The sequence below is a fragment of the Lissotriton vulgaris genome, chromosome 3_2 (genome assembly GCF_964263255.1).
Source record: "Lissotriton vulgaris chromosome 3_2, aLisVul1.2, whole genome shotgun sequence".
Taxonomy (NCBI): domain Eukaryota; kingdom Metazoa; phylum Chordata; class Amphibia; order Caudata; family Salamandridae; genus Lissotriton; species Lissotriton vulgaris.
Window position 1 is genome coordinate 196,226,934 of NC_141690.1, and position 24,141 is coordinate 196,251,074.

The following is a 24,141-nucleotide window of genomic DNA, read 5'->3' on the forward strand; positions in this document are numbered from 1 at the left end:
GGCGTCGAAGACGGCTCCGGAGCCGGCGTCGAACTCAGAGTTGGAAGACCATGCCGAAGATCTCGAGGTTGGTCCGGAGCTGGTGACGCAGAAAGCGGCGTCTATGACTTCGGCGGAGCAAAGAAATGCCATGGCGGTGTCGGGGCAGGCATAAACGGCAAGAACGGCGCCGGAGCATAAGCTTGGGGAACTCCCAAATTGTATGCCAATGGACCTATGGGACCAGCCGGTGCTCCAGAGAGGTACATGGCTCTCGCATAAACACCATAAATGGCATTTAAGAACTGTGAAGGGTCTTGACCTGGACCCAGAAAAGGAGGATACGAACCAACCGGCTGCTCTCGAGGAGGCTGCACCGGAGTCGACTCTTCTTGTTCCTCGGGCTGGTGAGCTGGAGTCGTCGAGCCCTGAGGAACCTCTCCCTCCTCTTGAACTGGAGACTGGGAAGGAGTTGGAGAAGGATTAGACGCCTGAGCCGGTGAATGCTCCGGCGAATCCAAAAGGCAATGCCTCACCTTCCGGATCCCGCGTCGGAGATGGAAACACCATACCCTTTCGATGCAGTCTACTAGGCGACTTCGCTCTCGAATCCAACTCCTTTCCTGAATGGTTCCTTGACCCATGCTTCCTCTTCTTATGTTTCTTCTTCGTAGATCTGGAAGCATGACCCGAAGACTACTTCGAAGCCGACCTCGACCGCCACCTCAAACTCTTCTTGGCCTCTTTACCTTTCAATTTTGCAACCAGGAGCTTCGCCTCACATTCTCGAAGGGCCTTTGGATTCTTCTTCCTACAGGAATGACAACCTTACCTTAGAATTACCTCCAGGCGTCCGTACCACTGTGCGTCGGAAGGTGGCATTGTGCGGCTCTGCGTCCGCCGTTGGCGTTGTCGAGATGACGCAGAAACCCTGCATGATACTGACCACTGGTGCCTTGAAACTAGGGCCCTGAAAAGGATGACCTTAACCCTAGAAATCAGTTCACAGAACAGGGAGGATGGGTGGGGCAGTAAGGAATCTATCACTCAATGTTTCTTATAGATATATTGTTACCGAAGATAAGTAACTAGTTCATCTGAAAGAAGCACGTTAGGGATAGATTTCTTACCTTAGAATAGACACCCCAGCAATACCAACCCTGGTGGTGGGTCTGCGAACCAAGACAACAATAAAAAGTCCCGGAGAACAGAACGGCCAAAGAAGCAGTCTCTCTGGACTTGGGCTGTCCAGGCAATAGAGCTTAGTAAAAGTGTGCAACGAGGCCCACATAGCTGCCTGACAGATGTCTTGTAAGGGGACACCACGTCCCAATGCCGTAGTGGCAGCCGTCGCCCTGGTGTAATGGGCGCACAGACATACCGGAGGCTCGTTTTTTGCCAGAGAATAACAGGCTTTAATACTCAAGACGACCCATCAGGAGATTGTGCGCTTGTGTACGGCCCAACCTTTCTTGGCGTCTACGTAGCCAACAAACAGCTGGTCATCCAGCCGGAACGGTTGTGTGCGATTCAGGTTTTGGGTCCAGACGGTGGAGCCTCTCTTCCTCTCTGGAAGGATGCGGAGGCAGAAAGAAGGTGGGCAAAGTAATTGTCTGCCCGATGTGAAAGGCAGGGGCAACCTGTGGCAGAAAGGATGAAAACAAGTTACTTACCTGGAACTTTGGTTCTCCAGTATTGGTAACTTTCATAGATTCCCATAGCTTGTATCATTCCCCGTCGTCGGAATGGGAGTCTTGGTAAATAAAAAATAACATAGCAGTAGGTACAAAAAAGAAAGAAAAGGCCTAGGCCTCATCTAATTTTGGAGTATATCCACCTCCTTTTGTAAAAGAGGCCAAAATAATGCAACTACCAATCAGATAAGCCTCACCCCTTAGAACACTCCTGAGAGAACATCAGAGCCTCAGATTTTCATAACCGTTGTGTAACAGTATAACAAAATATGCTGAATGCTGAGCTGTCCCAGGGGATTTCCACATGGAAATCAATGAAAGTTACCAATACTGGAGAACCAAAGTTACAGGTAAGTAACTTGTTTTCTTACACCAGTATTGGAACTTTCATAGATTCCCTTCGCTTGTATCCGAGTAGCTAGCAGTCAGAAGCACATTTTGCTCTCATTGTTGTGTCTCTCTCTCCTCTCTTTATTTTTATTTTTAAGAATGCATAAAGTAAAAACATTAAAAAACAGTGTAATAACATTAAGAATAAATAGCAAGTGCCCCTATAAATCCAAAATCAAAATGTGCCAATAACAAGAAAGAAAGGAAGGAGGGAAGAAAAGGAAAGCTCACCACTCAATGGAAGAGGTTAGTCAAGACTGCCAGGCCTACAGCCGTGTCTTCCTGTGTTGAGGCCTCCAGGCAGTAAAGTCTTGTGAAGACCTCCAGGCAATAATGTCAGGGAATGATACGAGCTATGGGAATCTATGAAAGTTCCAATGCTCGAGTAAGGACGTGTTCTGAGCACAACCTTGTCCGGATGGACAGACAGAAAAGAAGGTTTGCAAGAAAGAACCCGGAGCTTACTCACTCTCTTGGTAGAGGTGATGGCAACTAGGAAAGCACTCTTCAAAGTTAACAGATGAAGAGGACAATTTTGAGGAGGCTCAAAGGGAGCACACATTAAATAAGTGAGAACCAGGTTCAAGTCCCACTGTGGCATTACGATGAGAATAGGAGGAAAAAGATGAGTAATGCCTTTGAGGAATCTATTTACAACAGGGGACTTGAAAAGAGGGGGCTGATCAGGAAGCCTACGAATGGCTGAAATAGCAGAAAGGTAGCCCTTGATAGTGCCCACATTAGAACCCTGCTGGGCCAAAGAAAGAAGGAACAGAAGGACATTTGAAAGAAAGGCAGAAAGGGGGATCCATAGCCTTTGCTGCACACCATGCCACAAACTTGTTCCACCTGCAGGCGTATACCAACTTAGTGGAGGGACGCCTGGCTGCCAGAATGACATCACAGACTTCAGGGGGCAAGTCGAAAGGAATCAACTGCCGCCGCTCAATCTCCATGCAAGGAGGTGGAGTCTGTACAGTTACGGGTGGAGGGGCGCCCCCGGCTGCTGCAACAGAAAATCATTGCGAAGAGGCAGTCGGATCCGGAGATCGATGGCCATACTGAGTAGTTGGGATACCAAACTCTTCAAGCCCAGTCCGGAGCCACAAGAATGACTTGGGCTCGGTCGCGCCTGTTTTTCTTCAGCACTCTGGGAAGAAGTGGTATAGGCGGAAAGGCGTACAACAGACCGCACCTCTACTCGCGATGAAAAGAACTGCCTAGCGAGTGCCGCCTTGGAAATTCCAACGTGCAGAACTGCAGACATTGCATGTTCTCTTCGGTGGCGAATAGATCGAAACGAGGCTCTCTCCATTGTTGAAAGAGACCTTGCTCCACCTCAGAGTGAAGGCACCATTCGTGATCCATCACGCACCTGCAGCTGAGTTTATCCGCCTTGGCGTTCAGTGAACAGGTCCGGTGTTGAACCACCAGGGAAATGCCCTGATGTTCCAGCCATGTCCAGAGGCGCAGGGGCTCCTGACATTGGGTCCATGACCCCCCGGTTTGTTTAAATAGCACATGGCGGTGGTGTTGTCTGTGAACACCTGCACTACTCTGATCTTCACAGAGGGAAGGAATGCCTTCTGTGCAAGTCGGATGGCCCGGAGCTCCAGAATGTTGATAAGGATCCTTGACTCCGCCGGAGATTAGAGGCCTCTGATCTCCGCCTCTCCCATGTGGCTGCCCCATCCCAGGAGGGACGCATTCATCACCACTGTGTGATCCGATTGGGAAACTGAGAGGGATCTGCCATTGCCCCAATGCTGATTTGTGAGCCACCACTGCAACTATTGTGCAGTGCCCTTCGAGATCTGGACGTAATCGGGCAGGTTCCCCTGCTGCTGCGCCCACTGGAGCTTCAGGTCCCACTGCATATGCCATCTGGCATGATCAATCAGCAGGATGCAGGAGGCCATGAGGCCCAGCACCCTCAGGCTCATCCTGACCGAAACTCAGGATAGAAGCTGAAAGATCAGAATCAGAGACTGAATATCCTGGACTCACCGTTTGGGAGGATAGATTCGAAAGTGCGTTGTATCCAGAACCGCTCCGATGAAGCGGAGCTTCTGAGAGGGAATCAGGTGCGATTTCGGGACATTGATGGAGAACCCCAGCAAATGCAGGTGGTCGGCCGTATCCTGGAGGTGGGAGACTACTGTCCGGGGCGAGCCCGCCTTCAACAGCAAGTCGACGAGATAGGGGAAGACTAGAACCCCTAATCATCGCAGATGAGCAGCGACCACTGTCATCACTTTCAAGAACACCCGAGGGGTGCTGGTAAGGCCAAAGAGGAGCACAGTAAACTGAAAGTTCTTGTGGCCTACCGTAAACCGCAGGCAACGCTGGGGGGCCGGCAGAAAGGGAATGTGGAAATATGCGTCCTGCAGGTCCAACGCCACCATCCAGTCTCCAGGATCGAGGGCAGACCAGACCTGTGCCAGAATTAACATTTTGAACTTCTCCTTCCGGAGTAAGCGATGGACGTCCTTGAGGTCCAAGATAGGAAGCAGTCCCTTGTCCTTCCTGGGCACCAGAAAGTAGTCAGAGTAACAACCATGTACTACTTCTGGCGCAGGTACGCAATTGATGGCCCCCATGGTCAAGAGAGCTGCAACTTCCTGTCAAAGAAGAGTTAAGTGATCCCCCGACATGTGGTGGTATTGGGGTGGCATGGCCTGAGAGGTAGTCTCGAAGGGGAGGGAGTAGCCCCTTCGGACTATTTGTAAAAACTCACCTGTCCGAAGTGATGGTGCGCCAGTGGGGGAGGTGTTGGCGAATCCTGCCACCCACTGGCGTTTGATGAGCCTGAAAAACCGGACTAGGAAGGTTTGGAGGCAGTGGTGGCTGGGCTGGAGTGGACTGACCCGCCCGCTGGCTCCCTGACCCGGCTTGGTGGGTCCCACGTCCGTGCTGATACTGTTGCTGCACAGGTCTGTGGCTCTGAAACTAACGTGTCAGGGCTGCCCCTTCCGTGGCCACGAAAGGAGCAAAAAGCAGAGGGCGGAGGAGGGCGCAAGGCGGAAATGCCAAAGGGCTGGGCTGTAGCCTACGAGCCCTTAAAGCGCTACAACGCACTATGTGCTTGTCGTCGTAAGGGTAATAGCCAACAAAGGGCATATCCTTCCAACTGTTCTGGACATCCCCAGAAAAACCAGTTGTCCTCAGCGAGGAATGTCGACGGAGCGCCACTGTCGTGGAAATCGCCGTGCCCAGCAGTCAGCGGTGTCAAGGGCACATTGAAATGTGAACTTGGCGGCATCTGTCCCTTCAGCAATAGCTTGAGAGAGCACTGTCCGGGCCTCCTCCTGGCACTGCGGCAGCACGTGCGCCACCGTATCCCACACAGAGTGGGAATAACGGCCCTAGAGGCATGTGGTGTTCACAGACCACAGCCCTGAACTGGCAGAAGAAAAAATCTTACCGAAATGCTCCAGTTTCTTGGATTCCCTGTCCCGTGGTGAGGTAGGGAATGCGCTCGGGGACTCAGAGGTTTGGACAACTGAGCTATCAGTGTTGGGGTATTGGGAACGGAAAATGGGGTCGTCAGGGGCCGGGTGATGGCGTCGGGCCACGTTCCTATCCACAGGAGTCCCTGTGTTGGCTCTGGTGCCCAAAAGAACGTCCAAAAGTGCATCGTTAAAAGACAGCAGTGGCTCTGAAGAGGTAGCTGCCAGTGGAAGCATTTCTGTCAGGAGGTTAGTCCTGACGGCACTGTAGGGAGTTCGAGGTGGAGGACCTTGGCCGCCCTACTCAAAACCACTGCGTAACTTCCACCCTCCTCTGTAGCCACGGTAGGAGGAAACAGCATACCAAAGTCAGGAGAGGTATCAAAACCATTGGCTTCCCCCAACTGCTCTGCCCAGTCCGGGTCAAACTCATTGTGCTGTGAGAGGGTCCTCAGACTCCTCCCAGTTCTCCCCTTCCTCGAAAGGCTGATAAACAGGCCGAAAATAAGGAGGACGGAAAAAGGGATAGAGATCCCCATCGGTGTCGGAATCGGCATTGAGCGACGCCGGTCCGGCGCCGTATCCACATCAGAGCTGAAACCGGTGGCGACGTCGTCCGGTGGGCCGGGCGCCGTCTGAGGTCTCACAAGGTCAGCCGACTTCGACCGGGATCCAGGCATGGATTCATGGAGGTCCTGCGGCGCCGGAGCCTACAACTATGCCGGACCCAGAGCCGCCGGCAGTAAAGAACTAGAACTCCCAATTTGGCCCATATGCCCGAACACGCACCGGCAGGGCCCTATGGTCCAAAGAGGCGAGCCATGGCTGACAGAAATTCCTGCAGCTTGGCCGGAGTCGCTGACGGACCCGGGAAGGGCATGTAGGCCGGTGGCGACTTTGTAGGCACCACCGGAGCCGCTGGGAAAGCCCAACCCGCTGCGATGGGAAGTCCTAGAGCGTTGGCACTTCACCGACTTCTTGGAATGCTTCGTCTTACCCGACGCAGAGTGTGAAGACTTCAGTCCCAATGAACGGTGGTGGCGGCTCTGCGACCAGTCACTCGACCTCCCACGGGACCGGGACCTTGAGCACCGCGGAGCAGACTTCCGGACTTCTAGCAACTTTCGGGATCGCTCCCGCAAAGACTTAGGGTCCTTGGCCTGGCTTTCGGAGCACGACTTGGGGTCGTGGTCATGCTCCAGGCAGTAAAGACACATGTGGTGCGGGTCCTTCGCCGGCATCATGCAATGACAGTCCCTGCAGGTCTTGAAGCCGGGCATCCCTACTGCACCAGGAATCGATCGACAAAAAATAAGAGAGAAAACGCCTCAAAAAAATCTCAGTCAAAAAGTGACCGTGGGTACCGATCTACACTAGCTGGCGCAGAAAAAAAAAAAAATGACGCCAGCGCGCGAAGGCGGCGTCTAAGTAGCAGCTGCGATGTCCTCTCGGCAACCACGACGGACGTGGAGCCGCACAACGCCACCTTCCGACGCGCAGGGGTACTGCTGACAAAAACTTTCCGGATCCAGTCTGACGCCCAAGTGGTAATTCTAAAGTAAGAGGTCAGTTCTACACTGTTAGCTGCAAAAATGAGAATGAAAAAAGTCACTGAAATGCAGTGTATAATACTAACTTGAGCCTTGTTAAAACACAATACTCCTCTGATCAAGGAGGCAGTGACTTTGTGAGGATTCTGCCGGTACATAAGAGTATTCACAAGAAGCATCATAACGGATTGTAAGTGAATTATTACTCTAATGGATACTTGTAAATGTATATTCTTCACCTGAATCAATACCAAAGCAATACACTCCAGGCAGAGGGTCTGAGAAGCACAAAAGTACTACACTCTACAGAAGATGAGGTCCATAAGCCCTGTAAGTCTAAGTTGAAACATGAACATACAAGAAGGAAAAGAAAGAACCTGTGCAGCAATCCAGGGCACACACTTGTTGGTAACATGATGGGAGAAAGAAAAGAAACTGTCAAGTGACTCGATCCCCAAAAAATGTTCAACCAAAGACATCTAAAGGCATCCACCTTACCCTCAAACAATATCACACAGGCCTTGAGGGATTATGCTTACTTTTCAAAATATAATGATGCATAAGGAAAATAGCCTAAGATGGCCCACAATGCCCAAATGTAAGCACGTCATAAGGCTAAGAACTTGCCAGGCATGATACGAGAGACATTCATTAATCCTCCTCTCCTCCCCTACTGCCAAAGCTCTCAGACACAACTCCTCCCACTAACGGTAGGGAATAAAACATGATTGAAAGCAGAAAGCTGACAGAGCAGCAACATTACACCTTGCTTAAGACAGATGAAACACCAACCACCCACAGCCCTGAAGAGCCGATACGGGATGGAGCACACCACCACTCAATAGGATTGAATTAAACCATTCCACAATCCAGTCCAACATGCTTGACCCAGTCCCATAGCAGGAAGAATGAATGGAAGGATGGATGTAAAGATGTCCTAACAAGTGGAACAACCATGCAGAATTGCGTACCTGTGTAGAAATTGTTTCCTTGAAAAACATCCATAGAGCATTGTCAGCCTAGAGTGACTATACCCTCACCCCAATCCCCCTATAAAAGGAATACTAAGAATTTTATGTTCCAGAGGACTCCTACCTTGCTACAAAGCCAGACAACAAAATCAGAAAAGAAGAACCAACTCTTCCTAGGCCATAGATGAATCAAAAGTAAGATGGAAATAGAAATGGAATACTGGTCAATACCTCAGAGTGAGTCCGGAAAAACAAGAATGCGGCCCTTTCCACGCAAGGCCTGCACACTAGTATGTAAGGGCCACAGACTGCATAGACTAACAGCATGGATTTCCCAGAAGAAACACTTCCCACAGTACTAATAAATGTGAGCAACATGATCAGCATCATCTTGAAAAGGTAAAACCAAAAGGGTGACCAAAGACCCAATTGAGCAACTACACAGGCAGACGCTCAGCAGGAAGAGAAGTATCTTAACATCTGACCCAAAGGACCGAAACATCTGTTAATCACAACTCCCCACCTGCAAGGATAAAAGGGACATGACTAATCAGCAATAAACGCAATATACCCAAAAGGTGGTGGGTGACTTCACCAACACGCCAAAGACAAAAGATACTCCGCTAATCCTTCCCAACACAAGAGAAGTAAAGTGTTGAAAAAAGACTGTCAAGAGATCAAATACTTGGCTACAAAACCATCATACCTGATGATCAAACAGACCCTGTAAGGGCACCCTCCAGGTCCAAACCATAAACAATCGCTTGCAATAAATGACAACTGATAAGAAGCAGGAAGTTGCCAGACTACATACATGGAAAACTTGCAATCAGAACCAGCAACCACAGTATGACCTAAACACCATCCCCTACCAAAGAAGAAAACGAGCGGTTATGAAAAGTGCAACAAGGCCAACATACCCAAACATAGGGCAATAACCCAGAAAGGTTACACTGGAAGACTTCAGAATGAAAGTGACTCATTGGTAGAGAAAAAAACATAAGCGCATTGTCTTACTAGAGAACTATGCAACACTGACAAATGGCCAGAAAGAAGGAAGCTCAATGAGCAAGCCCCAAAGCTGGAGCAAACCCTCAACACAGAGTCCCATCAGAAGTTAAAACTATTTTTTCTCCTCATGCCCCACTCTCCAAAGAAGCATTAACAAGGTGCGAGATGTAAATTTGTGATAGCTAATGTAACAATTGTCACTTCTGGTCTTTAATTCTTCAAATGCACCACGCCTCCTGTAGCCAGGGCGCGGTGGAAAAAAAAAGGTCATCAGAGCTGGAGTTTTTACTACGTTTAAGGCTGCCGCCCAGTGAGACCCTTGAGTCTCTGTTATGTATGGAACATACTTGCCGCAGATGGCAGCCTTAAAGATCAGGCAGAGGTGCATCCCCTAATGTGTTGTCTGTGTTCATGGTAGCAGATTGCGAGGGAGTGAACCATCAAAGGCTGCATTCAAGACATTTGCTGAAGTATCAGCATGAAGCTCCATTTCTCTCAACTAGGCATGTTAATGAAGGACCACCAAAGAGCCCACTGACCTGACTAAAGAATCCATAGTGTCAACAGTAGACTAAAGAAGCTGTTTATTAACCCCAAAACCATTATGAACCACCTAAATGAAGTGACCCTTCATGTGTTCCAGTAAAAGGGGAACCACCAGCAGAGTCATCACCCAAAAATGATAGATCACCTGCAGCTTATTGGTGATAAGCCACTTCACAACAGATGGTCTACACAGAATCTGGTATATTTCAAACAGACATGCCCGAGTTCAAGAATGTCTCATTAGAAAGCAAAATGAATTGAAATAGAGCAAACAGGGTTCAGTTTTAATGAAACCCAAGGGAAGATATAGTTCCACAATATCAGCAGCCTTGTTCAACCCTGCCATAAAAGACAAAATCCTGAGAAGACACACTAACTGTGGCAAATAGGAGAGACTTCATCAGATGTCAGGGGTGTGGAATTTAATGAAATATGTACTTGTCCATGGGACAAGTAGCTTCATAAATCTACATGTCCTGTGACAAAATGCACTTGTCCCTTTGGTGCCATGTAGTGCGCCGTCAAATAATGGCTGCAATATCTTTATAGAAGAGCTCTGATAATAGCCCCTTTGGTTATGTCAGGCTAATACTATAGAAGGATTTGAATTTTGGAGTTTTTCACCAGCTCTCCTCTAATCTTTTCCGATACTGAGAGAGGTCGACAATTTACCCCTGACAATAGCAGAAGTAAAGTTTCTTCCAGGGCTGGGAAAAATGTGTTTGGAGAAAAAGTGAACTTGTAAACACTCAACAGGTTTCCGCTGGGGCATATTCATATTTGCTCATGCTAAGATGCAATTTACAAATATTTCCTAGGACTACGGTTTCCGGGCCTACTTAAGGAAATTCATGTGAATTCATGAAAAACGTAAATCTGCATTAATACAAGGACATATATCATGGATGCACTTTTGTGACTTTAACCTTTGAGCCCCTAATTAAATATGAGCTAACCAAGACCTTTTGTTTTTAATAAAATGCTATCTCTTCCTATCTGTGAGCTGGCTTCATTGTGTGTCACAGCATTCTGCTCTTTTACAAAGTAGTTTTGTTCAGTGCCAGGAATTTCTATAGCAATGTGGCCTTTATGAGACCAAATACTAGCGGTCTAGTAAGAGTGTGCTGGCATACAGCACCACGCCTACCTGATAATCCCAAGGTAGAGAAAGGAGCATAGTGTAGGCCAAGTGAGTAACCGGAAAATTAAAATACCCCCCACGTTGATCCAAAGTTCTTATGACACCAAGCAAGCAAAGTTTTTGGAATCCTCGACAGAATAGCTCTCTTGTCTCTTCCATCTAAGCATCTATCCATTCATCCTTTCACCCACTGATATCTAGCATTTCACCTTTACAATGGCACCCATTCATTCTTTTATCCATTAGCCTTTCACCAATCTGTTCGTCCATCTGTTCATCCGTCAGGCCATCCGCTCATCCATATCCAAACCTACCCATCCATCTCCAAACCTATCCATCCATCCATTCGCTCATCCATAAACCCTCCATTTCACTCATCTATCCATCCTCCCTTTCACTCATCCTTCCACCCACCCTTCGATCCATCCATCCTTCCACTCATCCATCCATCCATTTATCCTTTACATCAGAGGTCTCCAAACCGGTCCTGGAGGGCCGGATCAATGCCGGATTTTTTAAATAACTACATGTATCTCAATGGGGATATCCAAAAAATCTGGCACGGATCCGGCCCTCCAGGTTTGGAGACCCCTGCTTTACACTCATCCATCCTTTCGCTCTTTAATCCTTACACCCTGTAACCCATCCACTCATTCACCCTTTCCTTCATTATAACAACTTTGACCATCCCTGTCACTCAACCATCCCGGTCACTCATTCATTCATCCATCCATCCATCCATCCATCCATCTAGCCAGCCACACTTCCACTGACTCATCCTTTCACCCACACATCCATTCCTCCTTTCACATTAATTACAAATCTTTGTCTGCCAAGCTGCAGACACAAGGGGCCCATCAAGAGCTCCACCTCTACTTTAGCTGCTAAAGCGGGGCGTTCACGAAGCCCCTGTTCAAACCTACCATCTCCAAACCTATCAATCCAACTGATCCATCCCGCCTTCCTTTCACTCATGCATCCTTTTGCTCATCCATCCATCCTTTCACCTCACACATCCTCCCTTTCACTCCTTTTCATCCATCCTTTCACTCATACCTCCATCTATCCTTTCACTCATCCATCCACCCTATCCATCCTCCTTTTCACTCATCTATCCACCGACCCTTTTCCTTCCTCCATTTATGCTTTCGCTCGTCCATCCACCCTTTCACCTGTCCATCTTCCCTTTCGCTCATATATCCATCCACCCTTTCACTAATCCCTCCATCCACCTTTACACTCAACTGTCCACCCAGCAACCCTTCCACCCAGCCACCCACCCACCCATCCATCCCCACCCACTCAGCCATCTATTCATCTACTCTCTCACCCATTAATCCACCCTTTCAATAAGCCGTCCATCCTTTCACTCATCAATCCACTTTCAACCTATCCATCCACTCACCCATCCCTTCATTCACCCTTGCACTTATCCTACCATTCTTTCACACATCCATCCTTACATCCATCCACTCATGCATCCATGCATCTACTGTTTCACTCCACTCATTCATATATCTATGCATCCAGCCTTTCACTCATTCATCCATGCATCTATCCATTCACCCTTTCACTCATTAATGTATGCATCTATCATCCACTATTGCACGTATTCATCCATGCATCAATGCATCCACTCATTCATCCATGCACCTATCCATCCACCCTTTCACTCATTCATGCATCTAAACATCCACCCTTTCACTCCACTCATTCATCCAAATATCCATCCAGCATTTCTCTCATTCATCCATGCATCTATCCATTCACCCTTTCACTCATTAATTTATGCATCTATCCATTCACCCTTTCACTCATTAATTTATGCATCTATCATCCACTCTTGCACGTATTGATCCATGCATTCATACATCCACCCTTTCACTTATTCATACATGCATCTATCCATTCACCCTTTCACTATTCATCCATGCATCTATTCATACACCCTTTCACTCACTCTCCCGCCCACCCTTACTGCGGACATGCAGACTGAAGAGGCCCATCAAAAACTCTACAGCTGCTGTAGTTGCTACTGCGGTGTGTTCACAATGCCCCTGGTGCAGGCACAAAGTGAGATGAGAGGCCTAGTGCAAGGGCAGAATTGGGGGTGGCCTTAGGCCTGCATGAAAGCCCATGGGGAAACTAATGAGCTTTAATGTAAACCCTTGATGACGTAAGATATGAGAAGCCAAGGGGAGCAGGTCAGAGAGGGCGGCGGAGGGTGGGGTGGAGTTAGCATGTTTAGGCACCAGGTGTAACATAAGGTGTAAAGGGAAATGCAAAGTGCCAAGGAGGGGGTGCATGAGAAGGGAAATCAAAGTGAGTTGAAGATGAGCAGGGATATTGGAGCCCTATGAGGCCCAGGAGTGGAGGAGAGAATACAAGACAGGGGTCATACAGTTCAAGTCAGAGCAAGGGGCCAAGAGGCAGAAAAAGCAGCCTCGTACATGCCATTGCTGCAAGTGTACTGGAGCTGCAGAAGCTCGATGTGTGTCTCATGCTTGAAGAAAATAAAAAGACCAGGGGAGGGCCTGGAAGCCACACGAGCTTATCGAGCTGGCTCTAACTTTGAGCTCTGCTTTATCATTTTGTTGTTCTGCTCTGCGGAAATTAAAGTGCAGGCCCCAGCTTTTGCATTGACCCTTTCACTGCCAATAAACTGCTCAGAGCAACTTATTTACTGGCTGTGACCTACAGGGTTGAACAGCTGTGTATCATAGTACCATAAAACTGTCTTCTTGTCCTTTGGGCAAAATGCAGATTAAAACCTCTTGCCCTCCAAAGAAATCTAGATGTCTCGGGCGTCGGGAGATAGGAATTCCCCACCCCTGGATGTGCAGAAATTATTATAAACTGAAATCTCAACCAAGGAACATCTTTATGGACGGAAAAAGAGCAGAGTGAAATTGCTTCCTGAGCGATAACCACAGCAGGCTCAAAGAAGAGGGCTTCATTGTATCCAAGAACGGAGTTGGAGAAAGTGTCATAGTATGCAATTGTTTTGACACCCAGACGTTTGGTGGGCAAAGAACTGCTGCTCAGGCATCGTCAAGTTTATAAACTAGGTTGGCTGGCAACAGGAAATAGTCTCCTGGCCCGAAGGCCCCCCGGCAGGTACCAAAGAGGAAGGAATAAAGTTAACAGAACCTGGAGAAAGTCGCCAACTCAGTGGGGTCAACAGCAGGAGCTAGTACAGCTGGCAGTGCTGCGCGTGAATTTAGAACAGAGCTAGGTACAGATATCTGGCTGAAGTTTGAAGCTGGAAAACAACTCTGGCAACCTGGAGGCCTGTCCGGCAATCAGGATCGACAGCTTGGTGAAGAGTCCTTCGATTGGTAAGTTCTGAACTTAAAGAAAGAAGACTTCCTCAAGGTAATGCACAATTCCTGATTAGAGAACAGGATCTGAAGAGGCACTTATAATGATGTTAGTATCTGCCTCCTGTCTGGCACCAAAGGTCAACATGCAAGTTAATTATCGGGTAGAGAGGCACACACTGAATCCAGACCACACGGACAGACTGAAGACTTTTGGAAGCTTTGATCCTGATTTCATGTTATATTCACACATCATTGTAGTACATATCTATACTACTATTATAAAGAGAGAGCCCAAACATTTGAGGCAGGTAAGCTCAAGAACTACAGCACCAATCGGAACACCCAATACAGCATTGCAAACTACAGTATCAGCAGATGGTCATAGGCTATACAGCAGCCCAACATATACATTAGAAGGGGAAAAGAAAGTTTTGTGAAGAGTAGTCAGTTATGGGCGTGTGCGTTGTGGGATTCGACAAAAGAGAAGCGTTCTGTGTGGGACTAGCGTTCCAATACGAGTGGGCGTGTCCTTTAGCATTGTTATGGGCGTTTGACGTTGACACGATGTTGTGCGTCTAAGTGGCTTAGGCTGGAGGGGGCAAACACGTTCGGAGATGGAGCGAACACACATGTTCGCATATTTCAGTGGCGTATGCTGGAGCGGCCAAACATGTTCGGGGATTGAGCGAACACTGGACAAACACGTTCGCGGCTGGAGTGTGTTAAGGTGCAGTGGCGTCGGCTACGGCATGCCTGGACAACATCGGGACGGTGGAGCGTGTTAAGGTACAGTGGCGTCGGCTACAGCATGCCCGGACAACGTCGGGACGGGCTGCTAGTAAGAATATAATCATGTATGCAGTTTTAGATCTCTATAATGTACATGTGGACATGTGGAGGATAAAATGCTCTCCAACTGTATCCGGTATAATTTCAAAACAAGGCACAGCTCGCGCCTCCCCATCTAATCAACTCAGGAATGTGCTTCTGTAGACTTTTCTTAGATCTGCCATACTGAAGTGAGACTTCTCTGTACTAAGAGGACCAATCCACCACCTTCACTCCTTGATCCTCTTTCTCCCATAGGCTTTGTTTACCTGTTATCCAACATGGCTGCCCGGAGCTTCAGCTCCGTGGAAACCTCATGCACAACATCCTAACGTGGCCCTCCTAGCCCCACTAAATTATCTGTAAGGGCCAAATGCCAAAATCGGACGATCTGGAGCGTCTGCCGTTGGGGCCACCGATACTTCCAGCGGCTGCTCTGCCGTGATGTCGGCAATACCTACCCCAGGCGAGAACACCTCAAGATGGCGCCCGAGGTGAAACTGAGGTAGAAGTGAAAGGGGCCGCAGTGAAACGAACCCAGGGTATGAGGTAACAATGCAGGGGCCGCGACATCCGGAGCGAGCCCCCTGCTGCCCTTTCATCTTCCCCGGCGAACGCCCGCAGATGGGGCAGCCCGTGATCGCCGGATCTGCAGCCTACATCCTCCTGTTTGGCCCGACTGCAGTGTGTGGATAGGGGCACGTGGCCATAGCCGACGGGCGGGACAGATTACGTGACCAGGAGAGGATTTTAATTACAGCACTCACCCCCTAGATACGACAAAGCCGCTAACGCTCCCCTGAGAGAGCCAAGATAGACATCTGCTTTTTGTCGAGCATGAAAGCTGGGTGGAGACCTGGGGGGTTGTTTTAACACCCCTCCAGCTAATGACACGGGTGGACTGTGGTGCCTAGTACAGGAGCGTGGGAGCATTTAGATCAGGGATCATGAGTATGCAGCAGTGGTGAAAGGAGGTGCAAATACTGAAGATGCTCCTCCTTTCGACTGTCTGGCTCCTTTTCCCCTCTTGTTCTTCCGTTGGGTTGGCACCTCGTAACTTTTGGACTGGAACCCGAGGACGCCCGCCATTTTGAGACCCTCTCCTGTTGTCGCTCTTGCCCTGGGTGCATCTTGCCATGTTGAGATGGTTTCCATCGATGCCCACGACCCGGGTCCACCATTTTGTTTATTATTGTCCTTTCCTTTGGTCCCTTGGAATCCATCCTGCTGACCTTCAGACATTTCTCTTATGCTGGACTGCCTTATCACTTTCTCCCCCTCCGGTCCCCCTCTCTCCTCTCACCAATCTCAGCCTCCAACTCTTCTCCGCCACATACCGCTCTCTACCCCTTTTTATTTTAATTGTATTTTATTTTTATTTCCCTTTTCACTCTGTAAATATGTGATATATACTTGTCCAAACCGAATCGCTGGTAAAATGTAATCCTGAGAAAATCTACTATTTGTATATATATGTATAAAGAGAGAAATCTAACCACTAGTATATGTAGTAGACTTTTGTACTCACTACCATTCCTATGTGATTCTTATATTCATTTGTATCTCTTCCTTGAGTGGCTTAACAACTTGTACATTTGCAATTTTTCCTATTTGTATCTCTTCCCTATGTGACTTTACAACTTGTACATTTGCATTTTTTTTCCTATTTGTATCTTTTATGTAACTCATGTAATCCTAAATCTTTATGTATCGCAACTGGTTCTTTTGTAAAGCGCTCTGACACCTTCGGGTAATGTTCGAGCTATAGAAAATCGCATTAAATAAATAAATAAAAACTCCTCCTTTGGCCTTTCCACACACAGATGGTACAGGAGTACCCAGAAGCAAAATCCCCTTCTTCCAACCTCAGGATAAAACACAGTATTGATTACTAATAAATACCATAGCTCTACTTCTCTCTTGGTGTTAGACCCTAGTGTATTTAAATGTCATTATTTTTTATCCTCGCTACGGAGAAGCTTTTTGCTCAGAAGGGGAGAGTTATCAGCCCAGATGCACGATTGTACCTTTTCTCCTCATTTTCCTTGAGAAGTATGTGGTAAAGTCATCTGCCTTGAGGAGGTAGAGACAACCCTGGGAGAAGAGAGCAACCAGCAGCTGGGACTGCATGCGGTGTCGAAGTTGGAGGATCTCAGTGCTTTTCCTCACGATGGAAGAGAAACTGCAGTGAATTCTCAAGTTTCTGAACCAGACATCATGTAGATTGAAGGAAGAGTCTTTCAAAAGGGAGGAATAACACTAATGGTAAATGGATCTCATCAATAACATTTAGTTTTTTTAATGGAAAACACCTTTGGATCTGGATCGAAAGGTGCAGAAAAAGTAACTACAGTTGTCAGAGACACAGGGGTGCAGCCACATATGGAATGGTGATGTCGCATCCATGAGTCACCGCTTAGAGGAAGAGTCAAGTAACTTCTTGCCGGTACATGAGAGCAATTTCAACTTTCTGGATCCTTACTGGGGAGATTCAGAAGGTGATGATTCTACAGGTAAAATTATCCATCACATTACAATGTAACCTTCTGCCCAAGGCTGTGCTTGACACACCAATGCAATAGCTGCTCTTTAGTAGTGCCTACTGTGTCACAAAACAAACACAAAAAATAAGAGACGAAAGTGCATTTTAGCAAGAATTTCTAATCTGCTAGCCTAAACCCTAACAAAATAATAAAATAATACTGGGGTGTGTGGGAGGTGGGAGTACACGGTGGTATTTTAGGTGCTATACAAGTAACTTTAGACATGTTTATGTAACTTTAAATAAATAACTTTAAATATGAGCTGTGGGTCTAGCTGATCTGATAGATGACATGTAAAATAAAGCCGCAAACAAAGGCTCAGTGATCTCAAGTTGACTGGAAAACAAATACAAAATAAATTTGATTGAAACCTTTGTTGCTACTTAGCAATTAGAATAAACTACAATTTAAAGGCCCAGGTCCCAGTATCAAACCACTTTGACGCCCTATCAGACAATTTATGACCACCACAAAAGCTTTCTCATTTAGGGGCACAAACTCAGGAACTATCAAGTTGGTTTGTTCAGATAGAGAGGCATCCACTGGGGACACATTTTCTTTTACTTTAATGAGCTGGAATGCGGCAGGTCTGAAGGAGAAGTTAACCAATTCAGATCGGCTACATTTCATTGGGGACTATGACATCATTGATTTTCGAGAGACATTGGCCATCTCGCCCACATCCTGTGATAGGTAAGTTTGTTACTCTAGCCACAGCATGCCTCTGGTGAGCGGGAAGGCAAGGTGAGGTCTTCTTCTCTGGTTTAAATTACACCTCAATTTAACAGTGATGGTGCTAGATTCTCTGAGTGTTTCACATGTTTTATGCATTAAGGATAGTTTAAGTCTATTTAAGTGTTATAAAATTTAGTTTAGCTCCCTGAATATAGGTATCAAGAGCCATCTTTCCAAGCCCGTCAGACCTGCCTGAAGTGCACGCATTGGTTTGATGGACCTCGTTCAGAGGTCAATCGCCAATTAAGAAAGGCTCTTGTAACTGCCCCAAAGGATCCCAGTGTAGTAGCCGAGGTGAGGAGGAACTATACACTCACCATCGGGGACAGGAAACCTATTTCATTTAGTGAAGATTGGGGACAACTTGAGATAGCGGCAGCCAGCAATCGCATGAAAGTATTTTGAAGCACAGTCAATATCAGACAAAGATGCACCGCTCAATCCATTATGATCATATATAGTCAGCCCAACCTGGGTAACTTATTTCAGCACCATGTATCCGGCTGAGGAGGATAAGACTCTAGCAGAGTTGTTAAGCTTGAGGCTCTGTAATTCCCCACCTTTTGAAACTCTCAGTTGGTAAAGTAGTGGAAGCAATAGGGAAAAGTTTGGGTAGGAAGGCCCCATGTCACGTTGGGATATCTATGGATTTAATAAACTAAATAGTGTACTCTGGGGTCCCCGGCTTACAAACATTTAACAATTCATCCAGCTCAAACAATTTCAGGGTCCTGGTCGCTATCACCCATCAGCCCTATCTTCAAGAAAGGGGATCTGATTCTTATCGTCCTGTATCTCTAATTGTCAGTACAGTGACAGAATCCTGTAGAGTACTTTTAATGCATTTAAGGAATTGGGTCAACCAGAACAATATCTTATCCCCGTACCAATACTGTTTTCGCCCCGGGCTAGGTACGGTGGAGCAATGCCTTACTTTTTTTAATAATCCAGGGCAAATATATGGTAGCCAGACGAGGCCCACTATACCTAGCCTTCATGAGCTTGTCCCTAGATTTCAATTCGGTTAACAAGACCAGGCTGTGGTTAATGTTGCTAGATATCGGGGTGTGTTACCATTGTTAATTTTCTCTACATTTTGCATGAAAACCTAGCAGCCAGGGGAGATATGGCTCTGCCAGGGAAACCACTGATACTTTTAATTTAACCGGAGGGGTACAAGAGGGGTGCATTTTGGTGCCCCTTCTTTTTATCCTATACGTTTATTTATGATCTCATCTGGAGCCTAATGTAACCAGGATAGCTAACAAACTAGTCCCGGCATTACTGCATACAGATAATGCTGTTCTGATGGTGACAACCCAAACAGTCCTTTGAAGTCTAATAACCAATTTTGGGAAATCCCACGTCATGACGTACGGCCCAATGAAGAGAAAACTGGCCTTCATTTCAGTTAATGAAAGGCCCATGATTAGTTTATGTAACTTCAATTGCCGCAGAGTTTCTTTTAATTCAGGTGCCTCAAGGCAGCCACAGCTTACCATCTTATGCGGAGTAAGACGGGAGGGGTTGTTATAAACGTTTTATGTACACATTATAAGGGGTTTGCTGCACCCTTTATGACAATATATAGCCATCAGTGTAGCCCAGCTGCTGTGTATGGGACTGAGATATGAAGATGTCAAAACCCTGCATCACTACAGATAGAAGAAAATACTCATTCTTCACACTCACTTTGGAACACTCCCAGTCCAGACGCTGATGTACACTATACTCCCTAAAGCTATTTTTCTCTATCTGCTTATCAAATTTTGTTAGTGAGTGAAGATTGAAAACAAGTTGATCAAACCCGGATCAGTAAAGGACTTCCGAACATAATTCAGCTAGGGGGCAGAAAAAACATCTATCAAGGTACAGACAATCTAACAACACTGCCCTATTTAAACTGGCCTTGGCGTTAGTCCATATATTAACCCACAAGAGCAGCGAGGCTAGTTTAACTGTGACTGATATATACGGCAAGTTCAGCTCAGTGCATAATAAAATGCGTACTTGCTTATCGGAGATTAAGAAGGCGTCTGCAGATGCGATTACTCTGGCTTCTACTGGCCCAGTATTTTATCTTACCCTTGCATTAACAAAATGGAGGGAAAAAATAGCTCCTTTTCCGTTTTAAGGAAGATACAGTATGGAGACTTACGTTTTTAAGAGTATGCTCACCAACAAAACTCCAGCGTGACTTTGTGCCCCTGAGATGAGACTTTGCATTTTGTATTTTCCTGTATGTTTTATATAACTTTTTTTATTTAATTTTTAAAGCTGCTTTTAAAGGATTCAGGTATTATGAGATGTAAAGAAGCTCCATTGTATTTGCAGCGCTTCAGGAACTGTGATTGTGTTCTTAAGGTTTGTTCCTTCCTCAAATCCGAAGCAAGTACCGGAAGAAAAATGGAGGGCTGAGTATCAGGAGAAAAGATGCGTCTATTGTAGGGCGAAAATGCTTGTTAATCAGAGTTTGGAACAATTTGGCTCTTTATTACTATATTGTTCTTTGTAGATGTTCAGTTTTATAATATAGGAGTCGGATTTAAATGTGAAATAACTTTAAACTGTTGTATGAATTTTAAAAGACTTTCTTTTATGGTTTCTTGAAAACTAAATAAAGATTTTACTTCCAGAACAAACTACAACTTGAAAAATTAAAGTTTACTTCCTACATAGACACTTTAGAAAAGATGGAAGCAGTAAACACAATATCAAATAAAAAAATATCAAATAAAAAAATCTACGGAATACAAACTACAATTATTGTACCTTTGGAGCAGACAAAGCACCACCTCACGTTAACATGTACGTGATGGCTGTTTCCCTTTTCGGTTTTGAAATGACCTGAGCAGATAATGCTGGTGGAAGTAATCACTGAACATCCTGCTGCCCTACAGCCCTCTCCAACATGGTAAGCAACAGGACAACGAACGCAACGCATCATTTTTCCTAATGGAGAAAAGAAATTGGATATAAAACAAAACATTTTATTTTTTAGAATTAAATGCAATACTTCTAGATATATTTTCCATTTCAATAGTGCTTAAAACAGCATCACATTTTGGATTAGATAGGTAATGTACAATCACGAATATCGAAGATGGATATCAAACACAAACTAGTCACTTATGTAAAAAAAAAAAAAAAAATAACATTTCAAAACCAAAAACACTGTATTGTGCAAAACTAACCTATCCCGCCGAGGGGCATACAACCACATTGCAGTAATTATAAAATATATATATAAAAAAATAAAAAAAATTATATATATAAAAAAGCTGAACATTTTACTCCCACAAAACCATTGAAATTCCCATGTGCTAGTTAGTTGGACTCACTATAACTCGCGCACCTGCAATCCACTGCTGATGTCACATATTACATCATTCATGACATGGTCAATGACATCACTGATGACATCACTGATGACATTGTCCAGTGAATGTGTGTTCCTGTAAAGTTAAAATGTGTCTAACATATTGAAGAATGAGTGTATGTATGAGTGTCTGGATGATGGATTTAGTAGGTGCGTGACTGACTGTATGATTGAGTGATAAAATGTGTCTTACTGAATGCATTGGTTAGTGACTAAACTGTCAGAATGTGTGCATCAGTAGGTCTGTTGTGTAAGCTGCTGCATGTGTTGATCAGTAGCTATATGAGTGGCTATATGGGTTATTGATTGGTTGTCTAAGTATTTGAATGTGAGGGCGAGTATGTGTGTGGATGGCTGTGAGGTGTGTGACTCTGTGCATAGATGTGTGACCAGTTCATTCGTTAGGTATATGGGTTCAAGAGTGAATGTAGAAACAGCTGTATGGGCGGTTGACTGTGTGCATGGGTGTGTTGCTGAGTGAATGGATATATCAGTACTACATGTCCATGTAAGTACATATATTAAACACAGTGCATGTGAGAGTTGGCATATATAAATGACTAAACATCAGAGCCTGTGATTGCGTAAGTGACTGTATGGATCAATGTGTACTTGTATTAGTGATTTTAAAAGAGAGTAAGTATGTGTTAGTATATGTTTGAATAAGTAAGGTTTAGTGTGTATAAGTTTGTAGTTGATGAAATGGGAGTGTGATTGATTCTTTGCATAACTGACTAGGTGTTTGAGTAACTTGGATGAGTGTCAGCATGTAAGTGTCTGTATAGGTGTATGAGTGGATATGACACTGTTGTATTGATGAGTGTCTGTATGTATGAGTGATTGTATGGGTGAATGAGTGGATGTGTGTGTAGACCTAGGAATCAGTGAGTGCGTATGTAGTTACTGCTATTGGTGTGTCATTAATTTCAGGAATAGTAGTTTGTATTTAACACTGGGTGTATCAAAGGTTAGATTAGAGTGTGAGGAGATGCATGGTATTATCACATGAATGATGTCATCAGTGATGTCTGCAGTGATGTCATCAGTGATGTCACCGACCATGTCATGAATGATGTAATATGTGACATCATCAGCAGTGGATTGCGGGTGCGCGAGTTATAGTGAGTCCAACTAACTATAACGTGGGAATTTCAATGGTTTTGTGTGAGTAAAATGTTCAGCTAACTATAACTGGTGTGAAACCTATGTTTTTTTCAGTGAATACAAAGGTTTTTTGTATGCTGATTCTTAACTATAAAGATTGTGACAGCTATTTTTTTTTGTGAATTTCAAAGGTTTTTTAAAAGCTAATTAACTATAATGTTTGTGAAACCTATGGTTTTTTCACTGAATTTCAATGGATTTTTAAAAGCTAATTCCTTTCTATATCGAGTTTGTAACCTACGATTTTTTTTATTTGCTGTTTTGTGTAAGTATTAATTATTAATAAAAAAATGTATAATAACATTTTTCCAATGTTTTTTTAAATCATTTTTTCCTGGGGCGCTCAGGGTGCGCGTACCGGTAAGCTCTCCGGAGAGCGCACCAAGAGCGCTATTTCTGCGTTCGTTTAAAAAAATATGTATGAAAAGTAAATAATAACGCAAGACATTTAGTACCATACTTATAAAAGCAATATTTATAATTTACGAAATGAAAATGAATTTACATTTCCGTAAAGCTATCAAAACGTCACTCTTGCACGCCGCGTAAGCGCCCCCCGGAAGCGCCTACGTTCGTGCCGTGTAAGCGCACCCGGAAGCGCTTCGGTGCGCGCAGTGTAAGTGCATCAAGTTATGTGACCTTAAAATAACTTTTCATTGGTTGCTAACAGTTTTTTTTTTTTACAACTAATGAAAACCCCACCCTTTTCCTTCACTTCTTTCACTTTGGTGAGAGCAAGACCTCTTTTTTTCTGTGCTAAGAATTTGTGGAGAGAATGGCTGCCAGAACATCCAGCAGCAGTGAGGAGTTAAATGAATTCATCGATGAAGAGTCTCCTCAGCCAAAGGTGAAAGAACATTTTATCTGGAAAAAAAATTCTATACCTGATGGGCATAAAAAAGTAAATGCACCAAAAGTTGAATGCAAAATCTGCCAAACTGTACTTTCCCGTGGAGACCCCTGAAAGAAGTACAGTTTTGGTAATTCAACTATGATTCGCCACGTCGAAAGGAGGCACCCCCAGAACTATGCCCGGGAGAGTGTCAGGGCTCTGGCACAAGAGGCTCCCAGGGATGGGGCCTCTACTTCATCTGGAGGACCAACAACATCGGTGAGGGGGCGATCGCAAGAGCTGATTCCAAACATTCAGCCTGCTTTCAATAAAGGCGTTCTTAAATGCAGAGACTGTGATCAGCTACTTTGCTATGGGGAACAAAGTGTTCTCCTTATGGTTCGAGCATTGGAGAACCATCGCTGCCGTTCCCAGCCCTAAATTTGTTTTTTTTGTTTTTGTTCCTGTTCAGCAGTTTCCCATTCCCTGTTGTTGTTCTAAAAAAGGAAATAAGAAAAAAAAAAGTTCTTTTCAGAACTAACTCCAATTCTCATCAAAGAGCTGAGTTCTTAAAAAAATGAAAAAGAGTAAGTGAAGTGGAGTGCA

At 45.5% G+C, this 24,141-nt stretch overlaps 1 protein-coding gene across 1 annotated transcript in view; it reads right to left on the reverse strand.

Annotated features, from left to right (window-relative positions):
- Nucleotides 1–24,141, reverse strand: part of NSD2 (nuclear receptor binding SET domain protein 2) — a 1,128,833-nt gene that overhangs the window by 370,487 nt on the left and 734,205 nt on the right. The window contains exon 14 of the mRNA XM_086964209.1: nt 20,933–21,112. Within this exon, the coding sequence (XP_086820335.1) occupies nt 20,933–21,112 (180 nt within the window). The remainder of the gene's footprint in view (nt 1–20,932; nt 21,113–24,141) is intronic.